The sequence below is a fragment of the Ursus maritimus genome, unplaced genomic scaffold, assembly GCF_017311325.1.
Source record: "Ursus maritimus isolate PB19 unplaced genomic scaffold, ASM1731132v1 scaffold_4, whole genome shotgun sequence".
NCBI classification, from domain to species: domain Eukaryota; kingdom Metazoa; phylum Chordata; class Mammalia; order Carnivora; family Ursidae; genus Ursus; species Ursus maritimus.
In genome coordinates, this window is record NW_024426552.1 from 6,954,573 (window position 1) to 6,980,138 (window position 25,566).

At 44.9% G+C, this 25,566-nt stretch overlaps 1 protein-coding gene across 5 annotated transcripts in view; it reads left to right on the forward strand.

The window, feature by feature from the left end:
• ERG (ETS transcription factor ERG) overlaps positions 1–25,566 on the forward strand; it is a 229,077-nt gene that overhangs the window by 180,648 nt on the left and 22,863 nt on the right. For all 5 annotated transcript variants that reach the window (XM_040621901.1, XM_040621899.1, XM_040621900.1 and 2 more), the window contains one exon: positions 8,896–9,047. In XM_040621901.1, coding sequence (XP_040477835.1) covers positions 8,896–9,047 — 152 coding nt within the window. The remainder of the gene's footprint in view (positions 1–8,895; positions 9,048–25,566) is intronic.

A 25,566-nucleotide genomic window follows, 5' to 3' on the forward strand; every position in this document is an offset into this window, starting at 1 on the left:
ATCATTTTGGTTAACGAGAATTTACATAGCCTGTTATGGAAATAAAAAAACTGAAGCACCTTGGTGGCTATTGGGCTTAATTCTTCCCTCTCGGAGAAATGAAAGTGTTTCGAGCAAAAAACAAAAACAAAAAAACAAACAAAAAAGACAATTCCCAAGGTAGAAAATATGCCACATCTCATCCTGAGCATGTAACTGTTTATAGAGATCCTATTCTATAGACTATTTTATTTCCAAATGATGAATCCCAAAAGGATGCAGCTCTCCCCAGATTTCAGGATCTCGCTGATATCCGTTCTCAGCTGTAGCGAGAAAGAAAAACTTCAATAATGAAACTCAGGGAAACTTCAAACCCCTTTCAGGCACAAAGAACTAACTGTTGGGGAGTTGGTGGTGACTTTTTAATTAACTGAGTCTTCAGCTGCTCGGGAGAAGGGGAAGGGGACCGGACTGGAGGGAAGAGGCCGGGATTCCAGGTGTAAGACAGCATATTTAGTAAGGGTAAAAATAACACGCAGCTGCAAAGACAAACATCTACAGTTTCAGTGTGAGCGGGGAGCCCTCCATGAATCACTGCCAGCTCCACCCGCTACTCAGGCCAGGGGTCTGAAGCAGCTTTTCCACTGCCTCTGATTCAGAAATAAAACAGACCCACAAATTACCCCGGCGCCCTCCAGACAATCCCCTCCTTGTCTGGGGTCCTGAAAATACCTTTTGTGGTGACTTACCTCAATTCATGCTATGAAACTCGATTAGGAGTTTGTTCGGTCGATTAGAACTAAGTATGTGCTTTGAGGGTTCTTAGGAAGAAAACCACCTGAAAAGGGTTTTTTGGTATTCGGGTTTGAGACAGGCCCGGAAGGCATGCCCGGGCCAGCCTCCCACGGAGGGCCCTCTCTCAGAACTGACCTCTTTGGGATTTTAGGGCAGAGCTGCCAAAGAAAACCTTTGTGTTTCTCTCACGTAGCTTCATCGCCCAGTAAACTGAAGAGAACATTCGGGAAGATAGTGACATTCTAGTAAACAGTGATGAGCTGAAGACTGCATGGGAGTAACGTTAGCCTGCTTACCCACATAAGAGTCGGGATAGAGAACGTGGTCTTGGAGGGCAAGAGTAGGTGGAGTCAGGGAGCGGGGCCTTCTTCACTCAAAATGCAGACTCCAGGAGAACAGGGACACGTGCGAATCCCTAGCACCTGGGACAGGGCCTGGCAGAGAGCCTTGCTCCATAAATACTGGTTAAAGGGGTGACTGAACTGAGAAGACCCAGGGCCAGGGGAGAATCTAGGGAGTGTGGGTTTATCCAAAGGCACTATGGCCCCGTGAAGGGCTCAGGTTGCACGTAGCCAGCATGGATTTGTGTTTGGGGAAGATCAATCTGGAAGTAAAGCATGTGGCGGAGAGCAAGGCAGTGGACAGCTGTCCTTTAAGGGCAAGAGGAATTCAGGGATAAGAAGAATGGGTCTGGAAAAAGTAGGTAGATTTTCAAGAGGATTGTGGGTTTGTTTCCACCAACTTCTAGAAGAAGTGTACTGATGTTCCGAATTTGATTTTGACTTGCCCTGGACTTTCTCTAAGGCCCTAGCGCCTCGGCTAACTGTTGTGAAGTGACAGTGAATCACAGATTTAATGTGGCTAGTGAGCTCAGGGTTGTCGCCCGGGGCCGTTCGGTGACATTCTTGGATAAATGAGGTCCATTCACACAGCACAGACCACAGCGCAGGGCTGAGGCTCCATTCTTGTCAAGCTAATGGCCACGTCTGTGCCGTTCACTGCAGGCTCTTTCCATGATGGAATCTCCCTGCTGTAAGTAGTCTCTGATGTGAGAAAACCAATGTCAGATGCCAAGTTCATTTTGTTTTTCAAAAACAAAGCCCCGACTTTAATTTCTCAGGACATTTTCACAGGTGCGTTACCCCTTTTAAAAATAAGGTATTATGTATAGCAACAGCTAAATGAAGCTTTTGTCCCCACCTGTGTTCCACTTGATCTTAAAACCTTGGACTATTTTCCCGATGGTCCAACTTCTGCCCTGGTCCTCAGTTCTTGGGCCCACGTTCTGGATCAGTTTCATTCCTGCCGTGCCTCTTAGCATGGGGACCTCTCATTGGATTTCCTCCCATGCTCCCCAGTGTAAGCCCATCATCTCTGCCAAGCGTGCACTGTGCCGAGTCTTGTGGGGGGAGCATTGGATATTCAACTGGAAACTGAGATGATCAACCTTTTTTTTAAAAAAAAACAGACTAATCAAAATTCATACGTATGTCCACATCAACACGCCATCTTTGGCTTCTCCCTGGAGGCCTTGCCTTTGTCTGCACGTGGCTGCCCCTGCTCAGCTCACATCTGCTAATCTCTCCATGACTGCCTTTGGGGCCACTCCCAGGATATCCTTCTGAAAATACCCAACAGTAATGAAACGGAGTTTTCTGAGGGTCCATTCAGTTATGTTTCACGTCCATGAGAGTGACTCATGTGGACTTACCAGGTGAGGTCCTAGAGTGTGGTGGCCAAGTACTTGGACACAAGACCCCAACAGCTCAGGTTCAAATCCAGAAAGGTCTGTAAATATTTGTTTGCCCACAATACATTAGGCACTCTCAGAGGCCTATTGGGTTTAAAACACGAAATAGGAGATTGTGGAAACTGGGATAGATAGCATTCCATTTCTCAGGATCTTTTTGCCTTTCCATTATTTCCATTACTCTTGATATCCCTTCCCTGATCTCCTAGGTTGGCCAGTTCTTTCCAGAGCGTCAAGAAATCGCAAGTATGGGGGACTAGCTGAGCCTGTGTAGTCTCTTGATTTCTGTAGCCGAAGCAGCTGAGTCCTATGTGCTTGGAGCACCCTGTTTTGTCACCAGCCCCCTGGCGCTGTGTGGAATGCTTTGGATCTGTGATCAGATACTGGGAAGGATATTGTTTACTGAATCACCCACTTCTCTTCAGGAGAAGCCATGAAAGAAACTTCTGCTTCTGCTGAGTAATTGGTTCACCTTTATGTTTCTGACACCTTGAACTGTAACAGGATACACTTCCTTCTTTGCTTTGGCTAGTAGGAAGCTCAGAGATAAATTGGTGTCCTACCACTAGCAGCTGTAAAGAGTAAACCAACTCAACGTGCTAATATTATGTCGTGATTAATTACTTTTCTGCCTTATATTCCATTCACTTCCATTCATTTGTTTATTCATGTTATCATTTGTCTTGTATGTATTTTTATACCTGTCTTGTATCGTGTCGTCTTGTATGCAAGCTTATAAACTACACGTAGTTTGGAATGATGGAATCTCCTTTTTAGAAAAATGTTCACATAAACTAAACATCTGTTAGTCTAAGTAGCTTCTGGAGAGTCATGTCTGGGAGCTTGGGAATGGAGCTTCTTACAGCCCCTTGATTCTGAAACTCTATGAGAACCCAGTGGGATCTGGGGATATGTCTGACTTCTCATCTGAATTTAAATTTAGTGCTGTTTCCAATGTATTTGATATTCTTTGCCATGTCCCTTCACAGTTAATTTGAAATATTAGTATGTCATTAGAGTAAGTGCTCATTATCTCGATTCACATGAACTTTATTCTCCAAATGCTCTTTACGAGTAGTTCGTTCTTTGAGGCTCAACAAGTCAACTTAACTGGGCGTGTGTCTCCAGTTATCTGAAGAAGGGCACCAATGCCCCATCTTTTTCATCACGAAGGTAGAAAGGGCTTTCTGCACTATGTCTGTATTTCCTGGTGTGACCACAATTACACCCACATGCCAGGGAGACCCGTGAGGTTGCTGCTGAAACTAACCTCTTAAAGCTGTGTGGCCCCAAGGGGGCGGTGGGGGAGTTGGGAAGTGATATGGCGCCCCAGCTGTTGTCTGGTGCCTTGGCAAAATCCTTCCCTTGGCACCAGCCTTCCCCTCCTGGGGCGACCTTAGCTCAATGTGGGATTTCTCCTGCTGTGACAGAAGGGAGCTGTCCTCCCAGCTCCTGTTCCCTCTCACTGATGCCACACTCTCTGTGGGACTGTCAAGACTGGTGGTTTTCGGGTTACAAATAAAACCCAGAGCTGAAAATGTGCATTTGAGAATGTGGTTAAGACACAATAATGCTTTTTTTTTTTTAAGATTTTATTTATTTATTTGAGAGAGAGAGAGTGAGAGAGAAGGAGCACAAGCAGGAGGAGGGGCAGAGGGTGAAGCAGACTCCCCACTGAGTTGGTTCCATTGGGAACCCAACACAGGGCTTGATCCCAGGACCCTGAGATCATGACCTGAGCAGAACATAGACGCTTAACTGACTGAGCCACCCAGGTGCCCCATGACACAGTAATTCTCAATTTACTTTATTTTTATTGTGGTAAGAACACTAAACATGAAGTCTACCCTTTCAACAAATTTTGAGTTGTACGTTATTGGTGACCAAACGTAGAATATTACAGAGCAGGTCTCAAGAGATTTTTCACCTCGCTTGACTGAAACTTGATGCTTGTGGATTAGGAACTCCCCATTTCCCTTCTCCCTAAGCTCTTGGAAACCACTTCAAGTCCCTGGGTTTGACCATGTTAGACACCTCATGTAAAGTGGAGTATTTGTCCGAAGCATTTGTTGTTCCGTGCCTGGCTTCTGTCACTCAGCACCACGTCCTCAGTGTTCATGCGCTGTCAGAGACTGCAAGCTTGCCTTCTTTTATTTTTTTAATTTTTTATAATAATTTTTTATTATATTATGTTAGTCACCATACAGTACATCCCTAGTTTTTGATGTAAAGTTCCATGATTCATTACTTACATATAAGGAGACGAGCATTCCACTGTTGTATACACAACGTTTTCTTTGTCCATTCACCCACGGGGGTGGACAGTTAAGTTGTTTCCCCACCTTGACCATCGTGACTAGTGCTGTAATGAACATAGGAGGCTAATATCTCTTTGAGATTTGGATTTCCATTCTTCCGGATGAATAGGCATAATGAGATTGCTGGGTCATATGGTTGCCTTTTCTAAAGACTTGCAAGGAACCTCCATTCTCTGTTTCATTGCAGCTGCACCATTTTGCAGCCCCACCAACAGCGTGCAAGGGCTCCAGTTTCTCTACGTCCTAGCCAACATTTATTATCTTTCGTTTTCTGTACCAGCCATCCTGACAGGTGTGGGGTGATCTCTCATTGTGATTTTGATTTGCATAATAACTTCTCTGTGCCCTGAAAAGAAAGAGTCGTTGAGAGAAATATCTTGAGTGATGCCTATTTACAATAAAGAAATTCATCCCCCGAACAATAAGACAGAGACATTTCATATTCACCAAATTATTATCCAATTAGCAAGCGTCTAATGAATTGCCTTAGAACTTTCACAGAAACCGCTGGAAAACACATATGCAAATACTAAGAATACAGTATTTCGAGGGAGGCTCTTTGCTGTGTGCATTTCAAAAGCAATGCGTTGAACGTCCAAATCCCTATCACGGTGCAGTAGAGATCACGTGATCCTCTATCTGAGGCAGGGCTTGCTGCCCGTGGAATACCAAACTGTTCCTGGAAGTTTCTCCCTGCCGACTTGCAAACCTCAGAATGCACAGGGTCCGTGGAGTTGCAGTGCAGTAAATTTCCGCAGTGTGGGGCTTTCCTTATCACACCGGGGCCACGAGCTGAACATGTATTTACTGGGAGACTTTTAAATAGACACTTGTCAGTTCTCTGAATCATGTTAAGACTTTTTTTTCCCTTAAATAGGCGTTTAAAGAGATGCCTCTGAAAAAAATGTTCTACTCCAGGAGCTGTCTCTACTGCTTACTTAGGTTTTTTTTTTAGACGTGTCCTGGTTGGGCCCCACACCTGCTGTGCCAGGTAATGAGTTGTACAGTAGGAATTGTGCACATGTGGCAATGCACACCTTAAACCAGAGCGACACGTGGTCAGGGAGGTCTCAATGCCTTTCTGAAATTAAGGCCTATTTTACCTTGTAAGGACAGCATCTCCCCTTTCCTTGGTGGAGGCTAGAAGTGTGGACAGTGGGTGAGCCTGTCCAGCTTCAAGTCTTCGTTTGGACCCCTCCTGGCTCTGGACCCCGAACAAGCCCCTTCTCTTTTGTGTACTCGGTTTACATGTCCGAAAAATAGAGATGGGGCCCATGCCTGCTGCCCCAGGCTGTGGGAGGACCAATAATGGTTAGGCACTCAGGACAGGGCCCAGCCCTATATACACTCGTCTTGGGCTGTTAAAATTCCCAAGAGAATAAACAAGGGGAACTGACTGAGAAGTGAGAACACGTGGGGCCCGTGTGCCTTGATTACCTGCTTGAGTCCGGCTTGTAGGAGGCTGGTGCGGTGACCCTCTCCCTTCTTTGGGGCTGGAGTTCCCTTAGAGTTTTTACAAAAACTATTTGAAATGATCAAGAACATGGTTCCATTCTATCTTCCTCCGAAGCTAAAACAGAATACGATGTTCTGAAGGGGCAGCTTTTGAAAATCAGGTCTGAGGGGTTCATGTGGCTGTTTTTTGTTTTTGTTTTACAATGAAATCTGGATGGGAAAGCTTACCTGTCTAGCTGGAGAAGAGCAGATTTAGGGTGCCTGGTATACAGCAGGCACTCAATTAAAGCAGTCTAAATGGAGGAGCAAATGAGTGAAGCTGCAGTGCTCACCTAGACTTTATCTTTGTAGCTGGAGTCACGCTCGTTTGCTGAGCGGCGTCTAAAGCCTTTTCCCGAAGGAAGCAAATCTTTTAGACTCTGTCCTCCAGTCCCTAGTAACTCCTCTCCTTGAGGCAAATAGACCAAAACACTCACTCTCTGCTCAACGGATGGAATTTTCCAAAGGGATAGGAAACTACGTCTCAAGTGAAGACATTCCATGTTGTGATATTAGGATGGGGCTTCTAGAGATAAGTGTTTGAAGCCAGGAAAAGTAGCATCAGCAGGAAATAATGCATGTGTAGGCAGCGGTGGAAATATAGAAAATCCGCACCATGGGAACTCAGACTGTTTTTGTTTTTAAATTTCCTTCATGTTAGCACAGCTGTGAGGATGCCATGAAACAGGACCACATCTTTCCAGGCCTGTGGTAGGGCCCTAGTCCTCTGACCCTGACCATGACCTTTACCCATAGACGTACCTGCTCCTTCCCCATCTGCAGCCCTGAGCTCCCTCCATCAGCACCAGGCATGGGTGCAAGTGATGCTGGAAGAAACTTGGATTTTTCAGAGCTCTGAAGATGCCGAATGAACTCCTCCCAGGGCACTGCCCCTCGATCTGCCCTTTCTGTCCTGATACCCGCCATGCCTTTGGCTATTGAATGAACTTCTCCATCCCACCCCAGCCCCATCCCACCCGGAGAATACCCTTTTGCCTCCGATGGTTTTGACCTTCTCAGACTCGAAGGTCAGGCCCATGGCAGGCCTGTAGTTCCATGATTCCACAAGTTGGCTGCAGAGCTCCGACTAGTGAGGTGTGGGGAAGATGAAGAAAAAGCTCATTGGAGTGGAGCCCTCCACCTCCAGCCTTAGACACTGGGAGGGAAATCTGACATCCAGTGAGATTTAGAGATTTCCAAGAGCATGAAAATCCCATGTTATGTAGAGCCTGAGAAGCAATTGCCAGAAATCCACCTTAGATGTAACCCCATTATCAAGATCCCTCAGCTACAGTGATCTTGAGTTAACGACCTGTGGGTTCACCTTCTAAAAGGCATCGACATATTTTTCTGTTTCCTGGTTAAGCTGGATTTTCCACTTGGGGTTCCCCTATTAGATATTTCACCGTATATTATAACCTTCAATTCTCATTAACTATATTTGCAGAAAGAAGGCAGGTTTGTCTTTATCCAAATGACCATGGCTGCCTTAGTAACAGTAGGAGCCCTGGGAACGGTTACCGGGGTGTCAGCCGCTGGCCCTTTTCTGCATCCGGTGAGCTGGCTGCACACCCCATCCCAGCCTCGGGCTGCTGAGGCCTCTCCGCCACCGCCTCCCAGGACACCACGCCTGCCTCCTTCTCTGCCTGGCCTGCCTGCCCCTCAGCTGGGGCCATGGTGAGCCTTCGAAGCTCCATATCGAAAGATCGACTGTAGGGATTTGGAACTGGACACAAGGATTTCATTCTGAAGTTTGGAAGAGGAATGTCGTTCTAGGATATGCCTGGCAGAGTGCCTTCCGAGCTGGTATGGCCTCTGAGCATCTGTGCAGACAGCCTGTTTAGAGTCACACAGAGAGGACAATGGCAGGTCGCTGTTCCCTGCAAGTGTTTCCAAACAGCTGTCACCAGGGGAGTTTTGACACGACAGTTTCAGAAGGAGCTGGCTTAAGAAACAGAGCCGGGTGGCAGCTCCGCTTCCCCTGTGCCTGCCCCGTCCTTCGACCGAGCACGGGCACCGTATTAGTCCGGCTTCAGCTGCCGTAACAAAATGCCACGGCCTGGGGGGCCTACCCAACAGGAATTTACGGATTTATTTCTCACAGGTCTGGAGGCTGGAAGTCCAAGACCAAGGTGCTGGCAGGGTTGGGGCCCGGGGAGAGCTCTGCCCTTGGGCTGTGGACGGTCACCTTCTCAGTGTATCCTCAGAGGAGACAGACAGAGGGAGTCCTCTGGTCTCTTCTACTTCTTGTAAGGGCACTAATCCCATCATGGGGGCCCTCTCCCTCATGACCTCATGGGGACCCTGATCGCCTCCCAACGGCCCCACTTCCAAATGCCATTACATTGGGCGTCAGGGCTTCAAGAAAGGAGTTTTGGGGGGACACGGTCATTCAGCCCAGAGCAGACACTGTGTTTGCCCTTTGACACTTCTCTCCTCTTTCCTCCTCAGCCTCCGCACCTTGCCCTTCCTTGGTTCCCTCTGGGTATCACAAGAAGACTGGAAGGCAGGCTTCTCAGTGGCAGCAATAATGGAAGGATTTATGTTCTTCCCCTTCAGGAACTCCCCGGATGAATGCAGCATGGCAAAAGGCGGGAAGATGGTGGGCAGCCCAGACACTGTGGGCATGAATTTTGGCAGCTACATGGAGGAGAAGCACATGCCACCCCCGAACATGACCACGAACGAACGCAGAGTCATCGTCCCAGCAGGTCAGATGCTCATACTTCACTCTGCTCAGTCCGCAAACCACGCCTTCCCAGAGCACCATTCTGCTTTCTCTTCCTGCCTCTGGCTTCCGTCACCCTCACTGGTCTAGAGGAATTATCATACATGGAAGCCAGCAGGAGTCTGGCCATCTTTGGTGAAATGTCCACTGATCTGTGTGTGTGAGACAGAGAGAGAGAATGGAAATCCATGAAAAGTGACCTCTCAAGGGAAGAATTGCCCTTTCTCTGAGATTATTTGGTGTTAGGTTTTTGTTTTGTTTTTGTTTTTTTTTTTGATGAAGTGTTATTCATACTAGATGGTAGGCTTTTGAAAAATAATTCTTATCTGGCAAAATAAAAAGCTGGGAGCTGTGTATTACTTGTTCTCAAAGTCAAAAATTCCAGCTATCCCTGGCCTACAATACAGATTCCGAGAACCAGAGTAATTCTTTGCCACAAAAGTAATTCTAAACTCAAACCAAAGCAATAGCTCTGAATTTGAGGAAAATGCCAGGAACTTACTTGTTGAGCAAAACTGAAGGGAATGGGAGAGATGACTTACACACAGCTCCTCAGAGGAAACGCGCCACGTAAACCCAATAATACCAGGGCCACAGTGACGACTTTGCGAGTCCTTAGTCAATGTCAGGGTTTTTGGTAAGCAGTTTGGAGACACCATCTCAGGAAATCTTGGAAAATAGGAATCCTTATCATGATTTCTCTGATGAGGAAAATGGAGCTCCCAGAGGTCAGCTAACTTTTCCTAGGGCCTACATTTAATAAGAGACCAAGTTAGAGTTCAGATAGGCCTTCCTCCCTCTTTGTTCTCTTCCTGGAGGTGCTGGGTTCGGTCTCGGCTCCTGACACAGCCCCCACAGGATCCCCTCTGTCATTCTTTACGTCCGGCTATCTGGTCGCCCTGTGGCTCTGCCTCAGGGGCCTGGGCTTACTGTCACTTCAGCCTGAAACCCTTGATTCCAGGTAGTTCTGTCCTTCAGCAGGGCTCAGTGCAAATGTCTCCTTAGAGAGGCCTTTCCTGAGGGCCCCCCACCTAGACCCGTTGCCAACTCCACCCACGGACCTCAGCCCCTGCCTGCCTTATTCGTCTTTACTGTGCTCACCCCGTCTGTCATTATACTGAACATTCACTGACTGCTTGCTTATTAGCTTCCTCCCTCCATGCAACCTCAACCCCCCAAAGGCCCAACTTCCGTGGCCAAGCACAGTGCCTGGCATGCAGTGGGTGCTCAAGGAACATTAACTGAGGGGAGAATGGTTGAAAGGGTACCTATGCATGGGTGAGGTCTGCACAAACTTGATTAAGCCTTGCTCCAGGGGTCACCTAAATTCATCTCTCTGAAGCGTGGTGGTGAACAGACTCCAATCCCCTCTGTGGTGTGATTCCCATCCCCCTGCCCCTCAGCCTGTGTATGATCATGGGCTTCTGTCGCCTTCCACATAGACCTCAAAGCGCAGAGGATGTGACTGAACTTCTGGCTTGGGCTCCTGGACTGGGCTTCACCTCAGGATTGTCACTGGGTGGTGGGGGTGGCTTACATGAAGCTGACTTGGTGTGGTTGACATGAAAGGCATTATCCTTTGGGGTCATCCCTCATCTTGAGAGACTTTTACTGGAGACAGCAAGGTGAAGTCTCCTGTGTGCCTGATGACAGGGACAGAACTGGTTATGATGTTGATTGAAAGGCAGTTGACTCTTCTGTGGAAGCCCTGTGTTTGATTTGATCACCGCAGCTGAGCTACTTACCGGAAACCCGTGACTCACTCCTGGGTCATAGAACAGAAGGCGGTTCTTGCCGGTGGGGAAAAATACAGAGGTGCAAGTGTCCGAGGCACACATCCTGGCTGTGTGGCACCTAAGAAAGGCTGAGAGCAGGGGTGTTCCTGGGGAGGAATGGAGGGCAGGTGTGCTGTTGCCTCCGACGCTGTCTGGATATGAACAGGGTGAGGTAGGAACCCAAAGGGCGCCCACCCACCCCTGTCTCTCCCTTAGCCTTGTTTCTTAAGAGTGTCATTTCTTCAGTTCAGGCAACACAAAGTTTTTCATTCTCTAAGATGGGAGAACCAATCTGAGGAGAGATTCTTGTCTTGGTTCTTCATAGAATCACAGACCCAGGAGGTAACGCGTGGCGCCACTCTCCCTGTTTACTGATGGGCTGATGTTTCTCTCAGGGGGTCACTGTGCTTTGAAGTCATCGGTATCATTCGCCACAGGGACAGACTTGAGGCTTTCTACCTTAAGGAAAATGTTGAGAAAACAGGAGAGATATTTATATGGGGAAGAGGCAAAGAACCAATTTAATGGAGTCAGAGCATCTACCATTCCTGATACTGTATATAGTAGGTGCTCATTAAATGTTGGTCGTCTGGGTGGGATGATGGTCATGCAGATTGGCTCATATTTAAGGTTTTGTGCAAAGATTGGTTTCATCCCCTGAAGAAAGTCCTCTTTCAGCTGTTCCCTCCTTTGGTTGCTTCACGCCAATGCAGGCAGTTATTCAGTTAATAGTGTTGGTAAGAGAGCTAGTTGTGGCTGATTTTGCAAGTTGTGAGTCTTTCAGTTATTGGCCAAGCTTTATGTATGTGTGCTCATACACAGACACACAGATGAACACACACACCACACACCCACCCCCACCCCCCCCCACACGCACCCCTCCACCCACACCCACCTACCCCCCCCAGAATGCATCCCCCCCCCACATACACACACATACAGCTGCATTGCACAATCCAGATAATTCCTCCGTGTGGCCAAGATTGCAGGCCCTGGGGGCAGCTCTGTCAGCTGCTGCATCTGTACCCTCAGCCCTAGCTCTAGGACCCAGGACCCAGGACCCAGGACCCAGGCACCTCACGCAGGCACATCTTGGCCATAGAGCGTGCTGCACACATAGATAGAATTCTCCAAACCCGGTTCCACCTGGCACCCGGGAGTTCCTACTAGTTAAACACATTGATTGACACTCAGAAGTGCAAATCATAAAACTAGCTGAAAAAAATGTATTTCTAAGCATCTGTTTTTAAAATGCAGACTTTTAAATCTTGCACAGTTGCAAAAGGTGGGGGGGTCATTCGGCTCCAAGGTGTTGGCAGACCGCGAGAAGGGGATGCCTCAATCAGTACATGATTAAGTGTCCATAGGATAAAAAGGAAAGTAATATGGGAAAGACGGTCCAGATATTCTAGAGAAAAATGGATTCCTTGGTTTGTCACAGGAAAGGAGCAGGGAAGTCTTGAGAAAAACAGTCAATCAGTGAGACCAGCAGACATTCCAGAAAGCCCTGGCTTGTGCCTCGTGTCCCAGAAAAATTGTAGATTGTGCCTCTCCCTCTCAAAGTACACCGGTTAGACAATAAATCACATGTTTTACTTTTTTATCTACCTGTCTGTCTGTCTGTCTATTTTGTGTCCATGTGTATGTCTAAGTCTACATCTTATGGGGTTGGGCTGTTCCTGACATGGTTGTAGATCAGAGGGTCACTGAGTGAAATCAGTCTTACGAGGAACTAGACACGTGTGGCCTGGTGAATGGCACTCTGTCGGTTGGCTCAGTGGGATTTGGACGTCACCCGGGAAATGTTCCTCTGAGTACGATCAGAACCCCGTGCGTCGGGATTCCCTGGGAGACTCGTGATTTGAAAATGCACATTTCCAAGTTTCCTGAATCCGGATATGTGGAGGGTTGAGGATTCCACATTGTCGATGCACTTTTCGGGTGATTTCGTGCATAATGTGGCTTGAGAAGCTCTAATCTAAATAGAAGACACTGAATAAATTTTACTCGCACATACCTTAACCATTTTTAATAAAGGCAGGCTGGGCTACTTTTAGAAGAGGGAGGGGCCAGGAAGATAGGAAGTAACTAACAATTTCACATTGATGTTCCCAAAATTTTAAAACTGAAGAGTCATCTGTTTGGTGGGAAGGAATTTCGTCTTCCTAATGCTTCTCCCTTAGGATGTATTTTTGGGATCTGTCGTTCGTTGGTGGCACGCTAATGTGACATTGTGTGGCAAAAATTCTCAAATAAAAATAAAATAAGCTAGAATAAAATAAGATAGACTAAAATAGAACAGAATAGAATAGAATAAAACAAAATAAAATAAGGTAAAATAAATTAAGACTAAAATAGAATAGAATAAAATAAAATAAAACTAAAATAAAATAAGCTAGAATAAAATAAGATAGACTAAAATAGAATAGAATAGAATAAAACAAAATAAAATAAAAATAAAATAAATAAAATAAAACAAAACAAAATAAAATCTGCAGAGGCCAATGTGTCAAGGCGTCCGCAGGAAAACCTGGGACGGTTGAAGGCACAGAATGCAGTGTGAGTGGGGGAAGCCCTGGGCTCCATTCTGACAAGCTGGATCAAGCATAGTACAAGGCCTGTAGGCACTGGGCTGTGTTCCTATCAACAGCCAAGACGACTCAGGCACAAAGTAGGCATCTGACTTCCAGGTGTTCCCACGTCTGCCTTGCCAACACTGCTGAGAAACAAATGGGTCTCCATTGCACTGGGGAGCTGGTATTCTAAGGCACCTCGGTTTCACGACGCCTCATGAATCATCTGCTATTGGGGATGCTATCCCTCCGGGTACCGGCTGTAGCTCCGGCGGTCCCTGTAGCTTTTCCTTATTGACATTGCTCTTGGCGATGTGCTAACCAACAGGGCGGGCAAAGAGGAAGGCACAGTCTTCATCCACTTTTCTTAAAAGTTGCAAAATGCTGACCAAAATGCAACAGGACGTCGGGTTTTAGCAGCTTACATCATTTTGAAAGATTTTTTCCTTTTCTCTGTTTTTATTCCCTAAAATATTTTGGTGCAAAAGCATTGAGCTTTTCAAACATTTCTACCTTTTTTTCCTCTTTTTTTAAATTTAAATTCAGTTAATTAACAGATAGTGTATTATTAGTTTCCGAGGTAGTTGAGTGATTCATCAGTCACACATTTCTACTTTTATTTTCTAAATATCTACCTTGAGCACGAGCACTCCTGGCAACTAGAAGTCTCAGAGATAGAGTTGCCGCATTTGCTTGTTTGCTTCAATTCGTTCATTCATTCACTGAGCGCTTACTGTGTTTCGGTCACCGTGAATAAGAGCTCTTATATGATTTAAGACCCCCCTATTCTTACCCCCCAAAGACCCATGACTGGAACTCCTGGTATTGTGTCTTCTTCCGGCCCTCCACACTCGGTCCCTTCTCCTCAATTCATGAGGCATTCAGTGAGAAATTGCTACTCTTATGCCCGTCCCAGAGGAAGTGACCAGAGCTGGCCAGAAGCAGATAAGACCCATGCAAATGAAGTCAGTAGTTCCTGAGAGGAGAGTGTAGGATTAAGAGCTCAAGTGACTGATTCAGACAAATGTTTCAAAACATCGATAGCCTCCGCCATTTTTCACTGCCACATCCTGCCCCCCAGTCATGCGCTCTCCTCACACTCTGTGTCACCACAACCCTGTTTCTCCATCCGTGCTGTTCCCTCCAAGGGAATGCCCTTCCACCTTTCTCTGCTCACAAATCCTTCTTCAGGACAGATTCACCCTGTCTAGGAAGTCAACCTTGGTCTTTTTTGCAACTTAATTGCTTCTCATAATACATCTTACCAATTCTTTTATTACTGTGCTTTATTTTGTTCCACATTAATTCTAGAATACATCCCATACTTACTTAAATACAGATATACCATTTAGTTCCATGGAGGATTTGAGATGCCTTGTGAACTAGACTACTGATAAACATGCGAACCGAACTACTGATCAAAAAGAAATTAGGAATCAGTCCTGAGGCAATTAAAAATATTAATGGAAAACCAAAATCACATGAAAGAAGTATGCAGCCATTTTGACCACACTTGACCACGAGCTTGGCCAAGATATCGTAGCCAGGCTTCCAGTATGGCTTTGAGCTTCCTGGCAGCCAAAATAAAAAGTCGTGTGGGGACATAATCCCTGTTTTCGCAAAGAAGTTTCACAGGGAAGGTGATGTTTTTCTCAATTCTGAGTCCTACACACAGGATCCCTGGACTTTACATTTGGGGTCCACCGAGGCTGTACAGATGACCATCATTCTGACGTGATTGCAGTGTTCCATTTCACCAGCATGTTTCTTGCGACATCCGTTATGAACAGAGAGAATTACATGAGAGAACAGCTCCATGTGGACAAAGAGCATATGTCCAGTGTGAGTCTTTGCTGGTCTGGCTTATTGTAAAGTCAAGATTTTGAGTTCTTGGAGTGGGAGAGGGCTCACATGGCTTTCACATGATTCCTCCTCAACGTCTCCAAGCTGGGCTTTGAAAGCAGATGAGTAGCAAGTTCTAGAAGAATATACTCACTGACCAAGCTCAGACGGTAGACCTATTAGGTTTGAATCTTTATTAGAGTTGTTATTTATGAGCCTGTCTTTTCTATTAGATTGCAAGTTGGGGAATGTGTCTTTCGCATTCTTCATCACCAGGTGAGGCAGCAGCAAGCTCATGGGCTGTGTGCGGAGGTCAGTCAATGTGCATTTATTGAGTTAATGGTGATCCAGACTTAGTTAGCAAGCATCATGGAGTCACAGGACTTGGAGGTACAAGACTCTTGATGATCTTAGTTCAACTTTGTATTAGTCAGAGTTCTTCAAAGAAACAGAACCAATCGCTCTCTCTCTCTACCTCCTTCCCCATTCATTTATTTATTATGAGGAATTGCCCATGTGATTATGGAGGCTGAGAAGTCCCGCAGCCTACAATCTGCTGCCTGCGAACTGGGAGCCCAAGAGAGCCAATGGTGTAGTTTTGTCTGAGTCTTAAAGCATGAAAGCCAGAGACCTGAACACAGGAGATAGATGTCCCAGCTCAAAAGCCCAGCAAAGGGAGCAAAGCCTCCCTCCCTTCCTCCACCTTTTTGTTCCATTCAGGTCCCTAGTGGGTTAGTTGATGTCACCCACCCACACAGGGGAGGGCAGACCGCTTTACTCAGTCATCCAATTCAAATGCTGATTTCTTCTGGAAACACCCTCACAGACACACCCAGAAATAATGTTTAGCTAAATGTCTGGACATCCTATGATCCAGTCAGGCTGACACAGAAAATTCTCACAAACTTCTTCCTTTACCCATGAGAACACGGAGCCCTGGAGGGAAGGGATGCACCTCTCCCAGGGACGCTCGCACAGGTAGGGGCAACCAGAGCCTGTGCTCACGTCTACCTACAGAACTTGGTGGTAAGATGACACGTCTTCATTTTACTTCATCATACCACTAAACACTCCTAAGGATCTCTCCCACTAATTCTACACCATGGAATGTGTTTCTGTAAGCTTCTGTTTGAATTGCTTCTATGCAACCAGACAACCAAACCCGCTAAAACTTAAATCCTAAAGTTAAAGTGAATGATATTCCTAGACGATGAATTGCCCTGGGGTTATATGTGTGGCAGAAATTATAAACACAGAAATGGTACAGTTGCCATCTACTGAGGGCACACTGTTGTCAGGCACTGGGCCATCCACTTTGTAGAAAAAGTATTATCTCATTTAAATCCCACAAGCACCCTATGGTGTAGGTATTATTTATTATTCTCACTTTACAGATAAAGAAACTAAAGCTAGAGAAGTCAAGATCATGGCTCAGGATGTCCCAGACAAAAATTTGGAGAGCCAGGATTTGAACCCAGTTCTCTCTGACTCCAAAGTCTGAGTTCTCGTTCCTATGCTACCCTATCAAAATTCCCCAGGGACGAACACAAGGACATGGAATGGTGGGATGCGTTTGTTGAATTGTTCAGAGATTCTGAAATGGACTTTTCAGAGGAGACTAAGGAAAGAAAGAAAGACTAGAGATGTTCAAAATAGTCTACCGTGTTGGTCAGCACACAACCGCTACATTTCTGGGATGGGACTGAAAACAGCTTAGATTTAGCGTGAGTGGCTGGATGGATGTTAATGAATGTAGAAAAAAAATATTATGCTAGATGAATTGGTTTGGTTTATTCCATGCTTAATTTACCCGTGGGACACCCACCCCCAAAGGGTGGGGACCACGTAGAGCTTAGGGTTAAGAGTCATTTATCAGGGGTTACCACACTTGGGTTCCAAACTCTGCCATTTTCTAGCTCTGAGATCTGGAAAGTCACTTAATCTTGGTGTTCTTGGCCTGCAGCTGCACCAAAATGTAGACGATGGTAATGCCTACTTTGTATGACACTGTATGGATTAAAGAAGAAAATACATGTCAAGTGCATGAACAATGACAAGGATATAGTAAGACCTCCAAAAATTATAGCTTTTCTTTTCATATTTGGGTCAAGCATTTGGGAGAAATCCCGACACTCAAGCGGTCGATCTGCACACATAAGCACGTGGGGTGGGTTGAATTGTGGCCCCACAAAAAGATATGTTAAAGCCCTAACCCCCAGTGCCCGAGGACATGACCGTATTTGGAACTAGAGTATTTTTAGATTCCATCAAGTCAAGATGAGGTCATGAGGGTGTGTCTAATAAAATGACCTCTGTCCTTATGAAAAGGGAAACTTTGGACACACAGACACACATAAAGGGAAGATGATGTGAAGACACGCAGGGAGAAGGCCTTGTACTAATGGAGGCAGAGATTGAACTGGGGCAGCTGTAGGCCAAGGAGTACCAAGAATGGCCGACCGCCACCGGAAGCCAGAGGAGGCAGGGGAAGGATTCTACCCAGAGCCCCAGAGGGATCAGGGCCCTGTTGAACCTCGCTCTCAGACTGCTGGCCTCCATAAGCCTCAGACAACCTATTTTGGCTGTTTTAAGCCACTTAGCCTGTGGTACTCCATCACTGCAACCCTTGGAAACTAATATGGTATGTGTGCTGTAGTTAGACGTGAGCATAGACAGAAAGTCCAGGGAGGTTTATGGAGTGAGGACCACGGACAAAACTCCGAGGACGCCAGCACCTAGAGAGGGACAAAGAGAACCCAGGCAGGGAGACACATTAAAATGGAACACATCATCGCATCTAAAACACCATGAGCATAAGCTGTGTTGTGACGGAATAACCGAGGAGACGCAAGAGGGGAAGAAATGAAGGAAACAAAATCCAAACACTAGGTAATCCGCTCAAGAAGAGTTGAGAACGACTCCATCCAGTGCAATAGTTCGGCATGTCAGAATGTCACAAGTATGTTTAGAGCCCAGCAAAAATAATTCAGTCATGTGTTTTCTGAATCAAATACTTAGTGAAATTACGAAATCTCAAGCAGGCTGAGGATAGGCGTATTTTCTTACAGTGTTTGACTTTTGTAGGGTATTTCATGATTCATATGTACAATGAATTTTTTTGACAATCCATTAATTAGTAGGTGCATGAAACAGAGCATAGCATGAGCTAGGTTGACCGGGTGCACTGGAAATGGGGAAGTTTTAAAGTAATTAGGTAAAAAAAAATGCCGAGAAGACTCTTGGTTCTAGTAAAATGTTGAGCTTAAAAGGAACTTAAGGTGTTCCTCTTGCAGAGCCCCTGGGAATGGAGCATGGAGCCTGACACCCTTTTATATGCCTGGCTGTGGGAAGAAAGTCAGTGAGTTCCTTAGCAACTCTAAACAAGGAAGGAGCTGAGAACAGAGTACTCTACCCTCCTGTTGTCACCTGCTTGTCACAGGTGGCATCGATGGGGGTGGGATACCAGTGTCTATAATACGGAGATTTGGGTTTTAAAGGAGCAGGACATGAGGTCTTGGTCTTGCACAAAGCAGGGAGTTGGACCTGATCTCTCTCGATGCATGCAGGCACATGACTGTGTTTCTCCCAGCAACCCCAGGTTGAGAAATTAAGCATCGAAAAGTGGTCGTGGGCTAAGGACAACCTCGGACACCTGGCAGAAGGACATAGGAGAACTTCCTGGAAAGACATATCTTCAATCCAAACTTTACAGAATTCCTGCAGAGAAAGATTCACTGAAGATGACCCTGTAACCCCAAATTACAGAAACAGGGAGAAACAATCTACCTAGACCAAGAGTCCGTAGAAACAACGGACAATGTGGTTAAGCCCTCAAGAGTGTTAGCTGATTGAAGCATGGCACTGAGACTATAAAGTAAGTAGACTTAAAAGTGGTTAAACACACAGTAGAAGGAACCAGAAGGAGAAGAGCAAGACATTATGGAAAAGAATAGATAATTTTGAAGAAGAAGCAGGAGAACTCCTAGAAACACAAAACAGGATTCAAAAGTGTCAGAAACTCAGTAGGTGGGTTAAAGAGTTGATTCGAAAAAGCTGAAGAGTGAATTAAGGAAAGTAGACTTGGAATTGTTTTCAGGGTGCAGGACAGTGACGAAGAGATGGAGGATGAGTGAAGGTCAAGGGCAGGGAAGGGGCTCATGATAATGTGCCGTGTAGATCTAATAGAAGTTCCAGAAAGGAGGGAATCAAGAGAATGGGCAAGGAGAAATATTCAAAGATATAAAATCTGACTTCTCAAAATTGATGAACAAGACCATTTTCCAAATACAGGAAGCATAAGACAGAGAGAAAGATAAATAAGAATAAGCCCACACTAATCACATTCTGGAAAGACTGTAAAAACACCAAAGATAGAGCACTTAAAAACCAGCAAAGAAAAAAGACCATCTGAAAACAATTTCAGTTATAAGGACAGCAAACTTCTCAACAATGACACAGAACACTGAGGACCGTGGAAGAAAATCGTTAGTGAGCTCAGAGAAACTGACACAATTCTAGCTCTCTCCTGGGCTCTTAACTTCTTCTTCTTTTTCCCTGCCACAGACTCATTTAGTAGGTTGGTGAAACCAATGTGTCCTTTAAAATAAACTTCAGAGGGATGTGAGGAACAACTTCGTTAAGAGTGCAGTGTAATCCATTCTGTAAATTGTGGGGGAAATAAAGATACTTTCAAACAAAGGGTCAGAGCGTGTGGCTAACCAATCCTCACTTCGGGAAACAACGAAAGATCTAATAAACAAAGAAAATGGATCCTAGAAGAAAGGAGTGAGATAAGAAGGAAATGGGAGCAATGAAATTGGTTGCTATGAGAATCGATCTAAAGAGAAACGGCTATAGAGTAACAGCCACAGCTTCCTAAGTAGGGAGCACAACAGGGTACAGTAAAAACACTGGACAATATCATCTTATAAGATGAAGGATGGATGCTGAGAGCTCAAGACTTCTGAATTCCTTGCTTTCTTTGGGAAAAGGATATATTTGGTGATTAAATTTGGATTTTGTTTAAAGATTAACAAGTAAAGAAATAGAACTAGAATGTTAAACAGCCAAACTGGTAGAGAAAGGAAAAAAAAAAACGAAGAAAATTAGATCTGTTGAATAAGACACTTGAAAAGGAGGAATAAAGAACATACAAAGCAAGGTAAAGAGAACACAGTAAGGTGGCAGAAATTAGATCAGTAACAATACATGTAAGTAGGCCAAAGTTGCCATTAAAGACTAGGCTAGATTAAAAAAAAATACTCAGAATTCAATTAAGTACTGTTTACAAAAACATCTAACACAAAGAAAGAATGACAGCAAACAGAGGGGATACGATGTATGGTCAAATTCTGATCAAAACAAACCTGACAAAAGTGGAAAGAGAAAGCAGAAAGCATTGTTGGAGAAAACTGAGGGTCAGTACATTATAAATAGAAAAGTTACATGCATGAAAACTATATGTCGATGAACTTGTATGTACATAATAACACAACCTTAAAATTCGTAAAGAATTTTAAGCATAAAAAGGCAAATCCCTTTTAGGTGAGAGATTTTAATATGCCTTTCTCCGCAGTTGATAGATCAATGACCTAAAAATTAGGTATATGTTACCAATTTTGGTCCAGTGGGTATTTGTAGAAACCTGCACCTAACGGAAACACGCAGTCTTTATAAACTCTCAAGGGGCATTTGCAGAAATTGGCCATCCAGTCGACCACCAAAAAATGAACAACCAGAATAAGAGAAAATCGGTGTCAGGTAGACCTCATTCACTGGCTAATTCACTAATTCAAAAAAATTAGAAATCGGTAGCTATCGAAATGATAACTGAGCCCCATCTGTACCTTAGGAAATGAAAAGGTTCAGGAACAGCCTTGAGTATAGGCTTTTTGAGTGCCAATTTCAGTCTGTGGTAGAGTGAAGCCCAAAGTGAAACCAGTTCTCTTGGTTCAACCTCCTTTCGTAAGTGTGAAGTCTTTCCCTACAAGGAGGCAAAATGTGAAATCTTATTTTTGCAGGCTTTTGAGTGTCTCGGATAGCAGATTGGCAGACGTGCCCGGGGCCTGGTTTTATAAACAAAGACTTCATAGGATTGCGATATGGCTTAGACGTTCATTTTCTGTTGGTAGTTCTTTTCTTAAACAAGGGTGATTTTTCTATCTGGAAGCCAATATTTTACACTGATACTGTTCAAGAAAAATGACAGGAGGGCTGATATGCTCACCGGTCTGACTCTTGCTTAACCTGACTTGTGTTCGTTCCTGGGGGGGGGGTCTCCGAAACAGGATGTTTGCCTACATGAGGTATTCTGTTTCGTGAAGATTCAGTACGTCTTCGGCAATGCAATATCCTTTTGCCTGATTTAAATATCTACTTAATATTTTCCTGGCAGCAGTGGAACGCTACTAGGTCAGAAAACAGTTTCAGGGAAATGTAAAAATAATTTCAGCCCTCCACCCACGCACCGCTTGCCCCCCCCCCCACGGTAATTTAAACGGTGCAACTCTTGAACTCTCTGCTTTGCTTGTGTTATTTTTCTTTTCCTTTCAACTTTACTGAAACAGCCTTCGTAAAACTTGTGGCTATTAACCACGGACTCGAAGACCCAAATAAGAGGCTTCGGAGACAGATGACTTCTTTTTCCCCCTTCCCTTGGGCTCTGGGGTTTACCATTTTGATGTCCATGACATGGGGACTGATGACACAGCTGTTTTCCAAACAATTGGCCTGGAGGCTGAACACAAAACAACTTATCTTCAGCGGGTCATGATTCATCTGACAGAAGCATCCCCAAAAGCTTCTCAAAATAAAGCGTAAAGCAGACTTTTGTGTTTAGAGGAAGAGGCTGGCCCTGCGATAGGAGATTGTTTATCGCCGAGTTTGCGATGTGAAGCCCGTTGTCTGGATGCATTATTTCTCTGCGATGTTATTGTTGGCAAAGTGCTTTCACATACATTATCTCATTTACTTTTCTATTCCCCTAACATTTCACTTAATTACCCACAGAAAAAGAAAACAAGTTCCAGAAAGGTTAACGTTTACATCTAGTAAATGGTTGAATCAGAGCCCAAATATTGGTATTCCGGCTCCCAATAAAGCCTTTTATTTGACCACTGGGTTTGCTGTGCTTGATGTAATTGTAATTGGATTCCTCAGACATTTCCAGCGACTCTGAAATCCCTGGATCATAAAGTCCAGGCTTCTTAGCAAGATACTTGGGACCCCAGCTTTCACCTCCGTCCTCCTACGTCTGTGTGCTCCCTCTCCAACCCTCTACTCCAGCCGCACCCGATTTCTCACTTCTCCCTCAACACCTCGGGGGGTTCATGCCTCTGCGGGTATGAAGCTCGGCTCTCACCGTTCCCCCAAACTAAAGGGCTTCTCTCTGCTTCTGTCACCCACATTCTGTCAGATGCTTGAGCCAGACCCTTCTGGTCAAAACGCTACCCCTTTCCTTGGCATCTCTCCATTTCCTGGCCGCCTCCGAATCTCCCGTAGTATGTGTGTATACAGTAAATGCTTGGTAATTCTTATTTGAGTTAAATGAATCTTAGTCCTGCTCCTGTGGGAGCCGTTCCAGAGGTCTTTGAACTCGGCATGTCGTTTTATAGAAGTGGAGAGGCAGGTTCCATCACGAGGTCAGGTGATGGGGTCCTGAGCCACACTGCTCTCTGGAGGCCGAAAGTGTGGAATGGCACACCTGAACATAGCCGAGGGTGGTGTCTTGGCTGGGGTTCATTCTGTGGCCCTCTCCTCTTTCTCCTTCCCATGCAGAGTTGGGGGTCAGGGAAGGAGGTGAGGTCTGTTGAATCTTGTGGGACCTTATGAGCCCCTTCTGGGATGGCAGGGTGGGACAGAAGAAGAAAGCTTTGCTGACATACCATGGACACTGGAGGAGATCTGAGAGACTCTACTGGGCTCTCTGTGGAGTTGAAGGGAGACCTGGGACCCACCACACTGACCTGAACTCCGCAGAACGCTACCCACGGCTACAGCATCCATGCCTGGCCCAGGTCCTGGGGGGGACTCACTGTGGGGCTGTCACTGGTGCAGCCCCAGAGGGTCATTATAAGTGCTTAGCTCTCAAGAACATTGAGGACAGATGCCCAAAGGACGTGGTGAGCAAAGGCGAGGGGACAAGAAGGGGCTAGTCCTGCAAGCAGCGCGTGGTGTTTGGGTACAGGCATGGGGCGTTGGTTCGGAGATGGCAGGCAGTTGTGTGTGGCTGTAGGGTGACGGGATGGGCAGTGGTTGGGAATGACACCCATGAAGACAGTGGGATCTCGCAAACTCAGTCCTGTGCTTCATGTGGGGGAGATTGGGCTTGTCTCTTGAAAAGTGTTCTCTGTTATGTTACCTCCAGAGTAGGTCTGGAATAATGGCACCCCATGGACAGGTCAGAAAGGAACATCGTTCTTTACTCTATCCTATGGCCATAGTTTGTTTTTCATGTTCTTTGCTTATAAACGTATAGGACAGGGATGTGGGGATCCATTCCCAAAAAGATAACAGGAGTAACACAACTTTGTGTAACTTTATTCTTTTCAAATAAAGCAATCCCATTAATAAACTGTATAAGAGAGTGAGATTAAAATTTTATACCCTTGAAAGCTTTATAAAAACATTGTAACAAATGTTTTATTTTTTAATTTAAATTCAATTAGCCAATGTATAGTAAATCATTAGTTTCAGATGTAGTGTTCAATAATTCATCAGTTGCATATAACACCCAGTGCTCCTCACATCACGTGCACTCTTTATATATATATGTATATATATTATATATATATATATACAAGTCCTTTGTAAGATCTTGTTTTGACTTTGAAACAGAGCAGAATATATTTTTATAAACATTTTTAACCTAAGTACTAAATGTTTATTGGGAAAAAAAAGAGAAAATACGGTTTAGTGAAAAAGAAAAAAAATCTAAAAATCTCCATCACCTTCTCCCCAGAGACGACAGTTGACCTCTTACTGCTGAGCCCTCCGAAATTCTTTCCATGGATATATTTACATTTCTTCGCAAATGTGCTTCAATAATGTTTTCAAACTTTTCAATTTAATCCACTTTGAGCATTTTTTCCTATCAATATATTCAGCGGTGTAATTCTAGTTTCCAAGTATCACAGGAACGTCCCTAAGTGCGCCACCACTTAACCAGTTCTCTTTGGTTGGACATTTAGGGTGTTTCCAATGTTATGCTATTATAAACACCACTACAAAGAACATCCTTGAAAATAAATCGTTGCGCACATCCTCTATTATTTCCTTACGATAAATTTCTAGAAGTGGAATTTTTAGTTCAGAGACGATGCACACATTTTTTTTAAAAGATGTTTTTAATGTATTGCCGAATTGTTCGTTAGAAAGGCAGCGATTTATAGTCATGCCAACAGTACAGGAGAACGGCAGTTTCGCCAACCCCGAGTGAGAATGTTCGTAATAAGAACAATGCAGGTCAAGGAATTGGTCCCTGGGGTCTCGCCCATGAGTCCCTGAAAGGAGAATTGAATGAGCCGTGACAGCCCTGGGCTTAGCAAGGGAAACCAATTAGCAGCACGCCAAGGGACCACAGAGAGATTAGACTTCTTTTTTTGGCTGTCTTCCTAAGATGTCATTTTACCATTTTAACATGAAGCCTGTGACTTTTGGGAAGATGTTTATATATCATTTTTAGATTATCTAGTTAAACCATTAAGAGAAGAAAATGCATTCCCAGAATGAACTGATTTCTAGGAAGTAGTTACCAGCCCCCCTCCCCAAATAGTCTTTCTAAGTTGTTAAAGGCAAAAACAAAACAAAACAAAATTACAAAGGGTTTGGCTAATACCTTGTGGTGGGATTTAAGAAAAATGACCTAGGGAGGGGCACCTGGGTGGCTCAGTTGTTAAGCCTCTGCCTTTGGCTCAGGACGTGATCCCAGTGTTCTGGGATCAAGCCCCAAATCAGGCTCCTCCGCTAGGAGCCTGCTTCTTCCTCTCCCACTCCCCCTGCTGTGTTCCCTCTCTCGCTGACTGTCTCTCTCTCTCTGTCAAATAAATAAATAAAATATTTTTTAAAAAAAGGAAAAGAAAAAGAAAAATGACCTGGGGAGGATAGCAGACGGGACGATCTTCTGTCTGAGAGGCCATGACTTCCTCCACATAAAACAAGCAGCACGAGGGCTTGAATTGGGGATCATTAAATATGCTCCGTGTCTGTATAATGATGAATTATGACAGGCCATGAGGAAAAGAAGAAAGAAGACCTTCTATAAAAACAGTATGGAGTCTTTTTTTTTTAAGATTTATTTATTTATTTATTTATT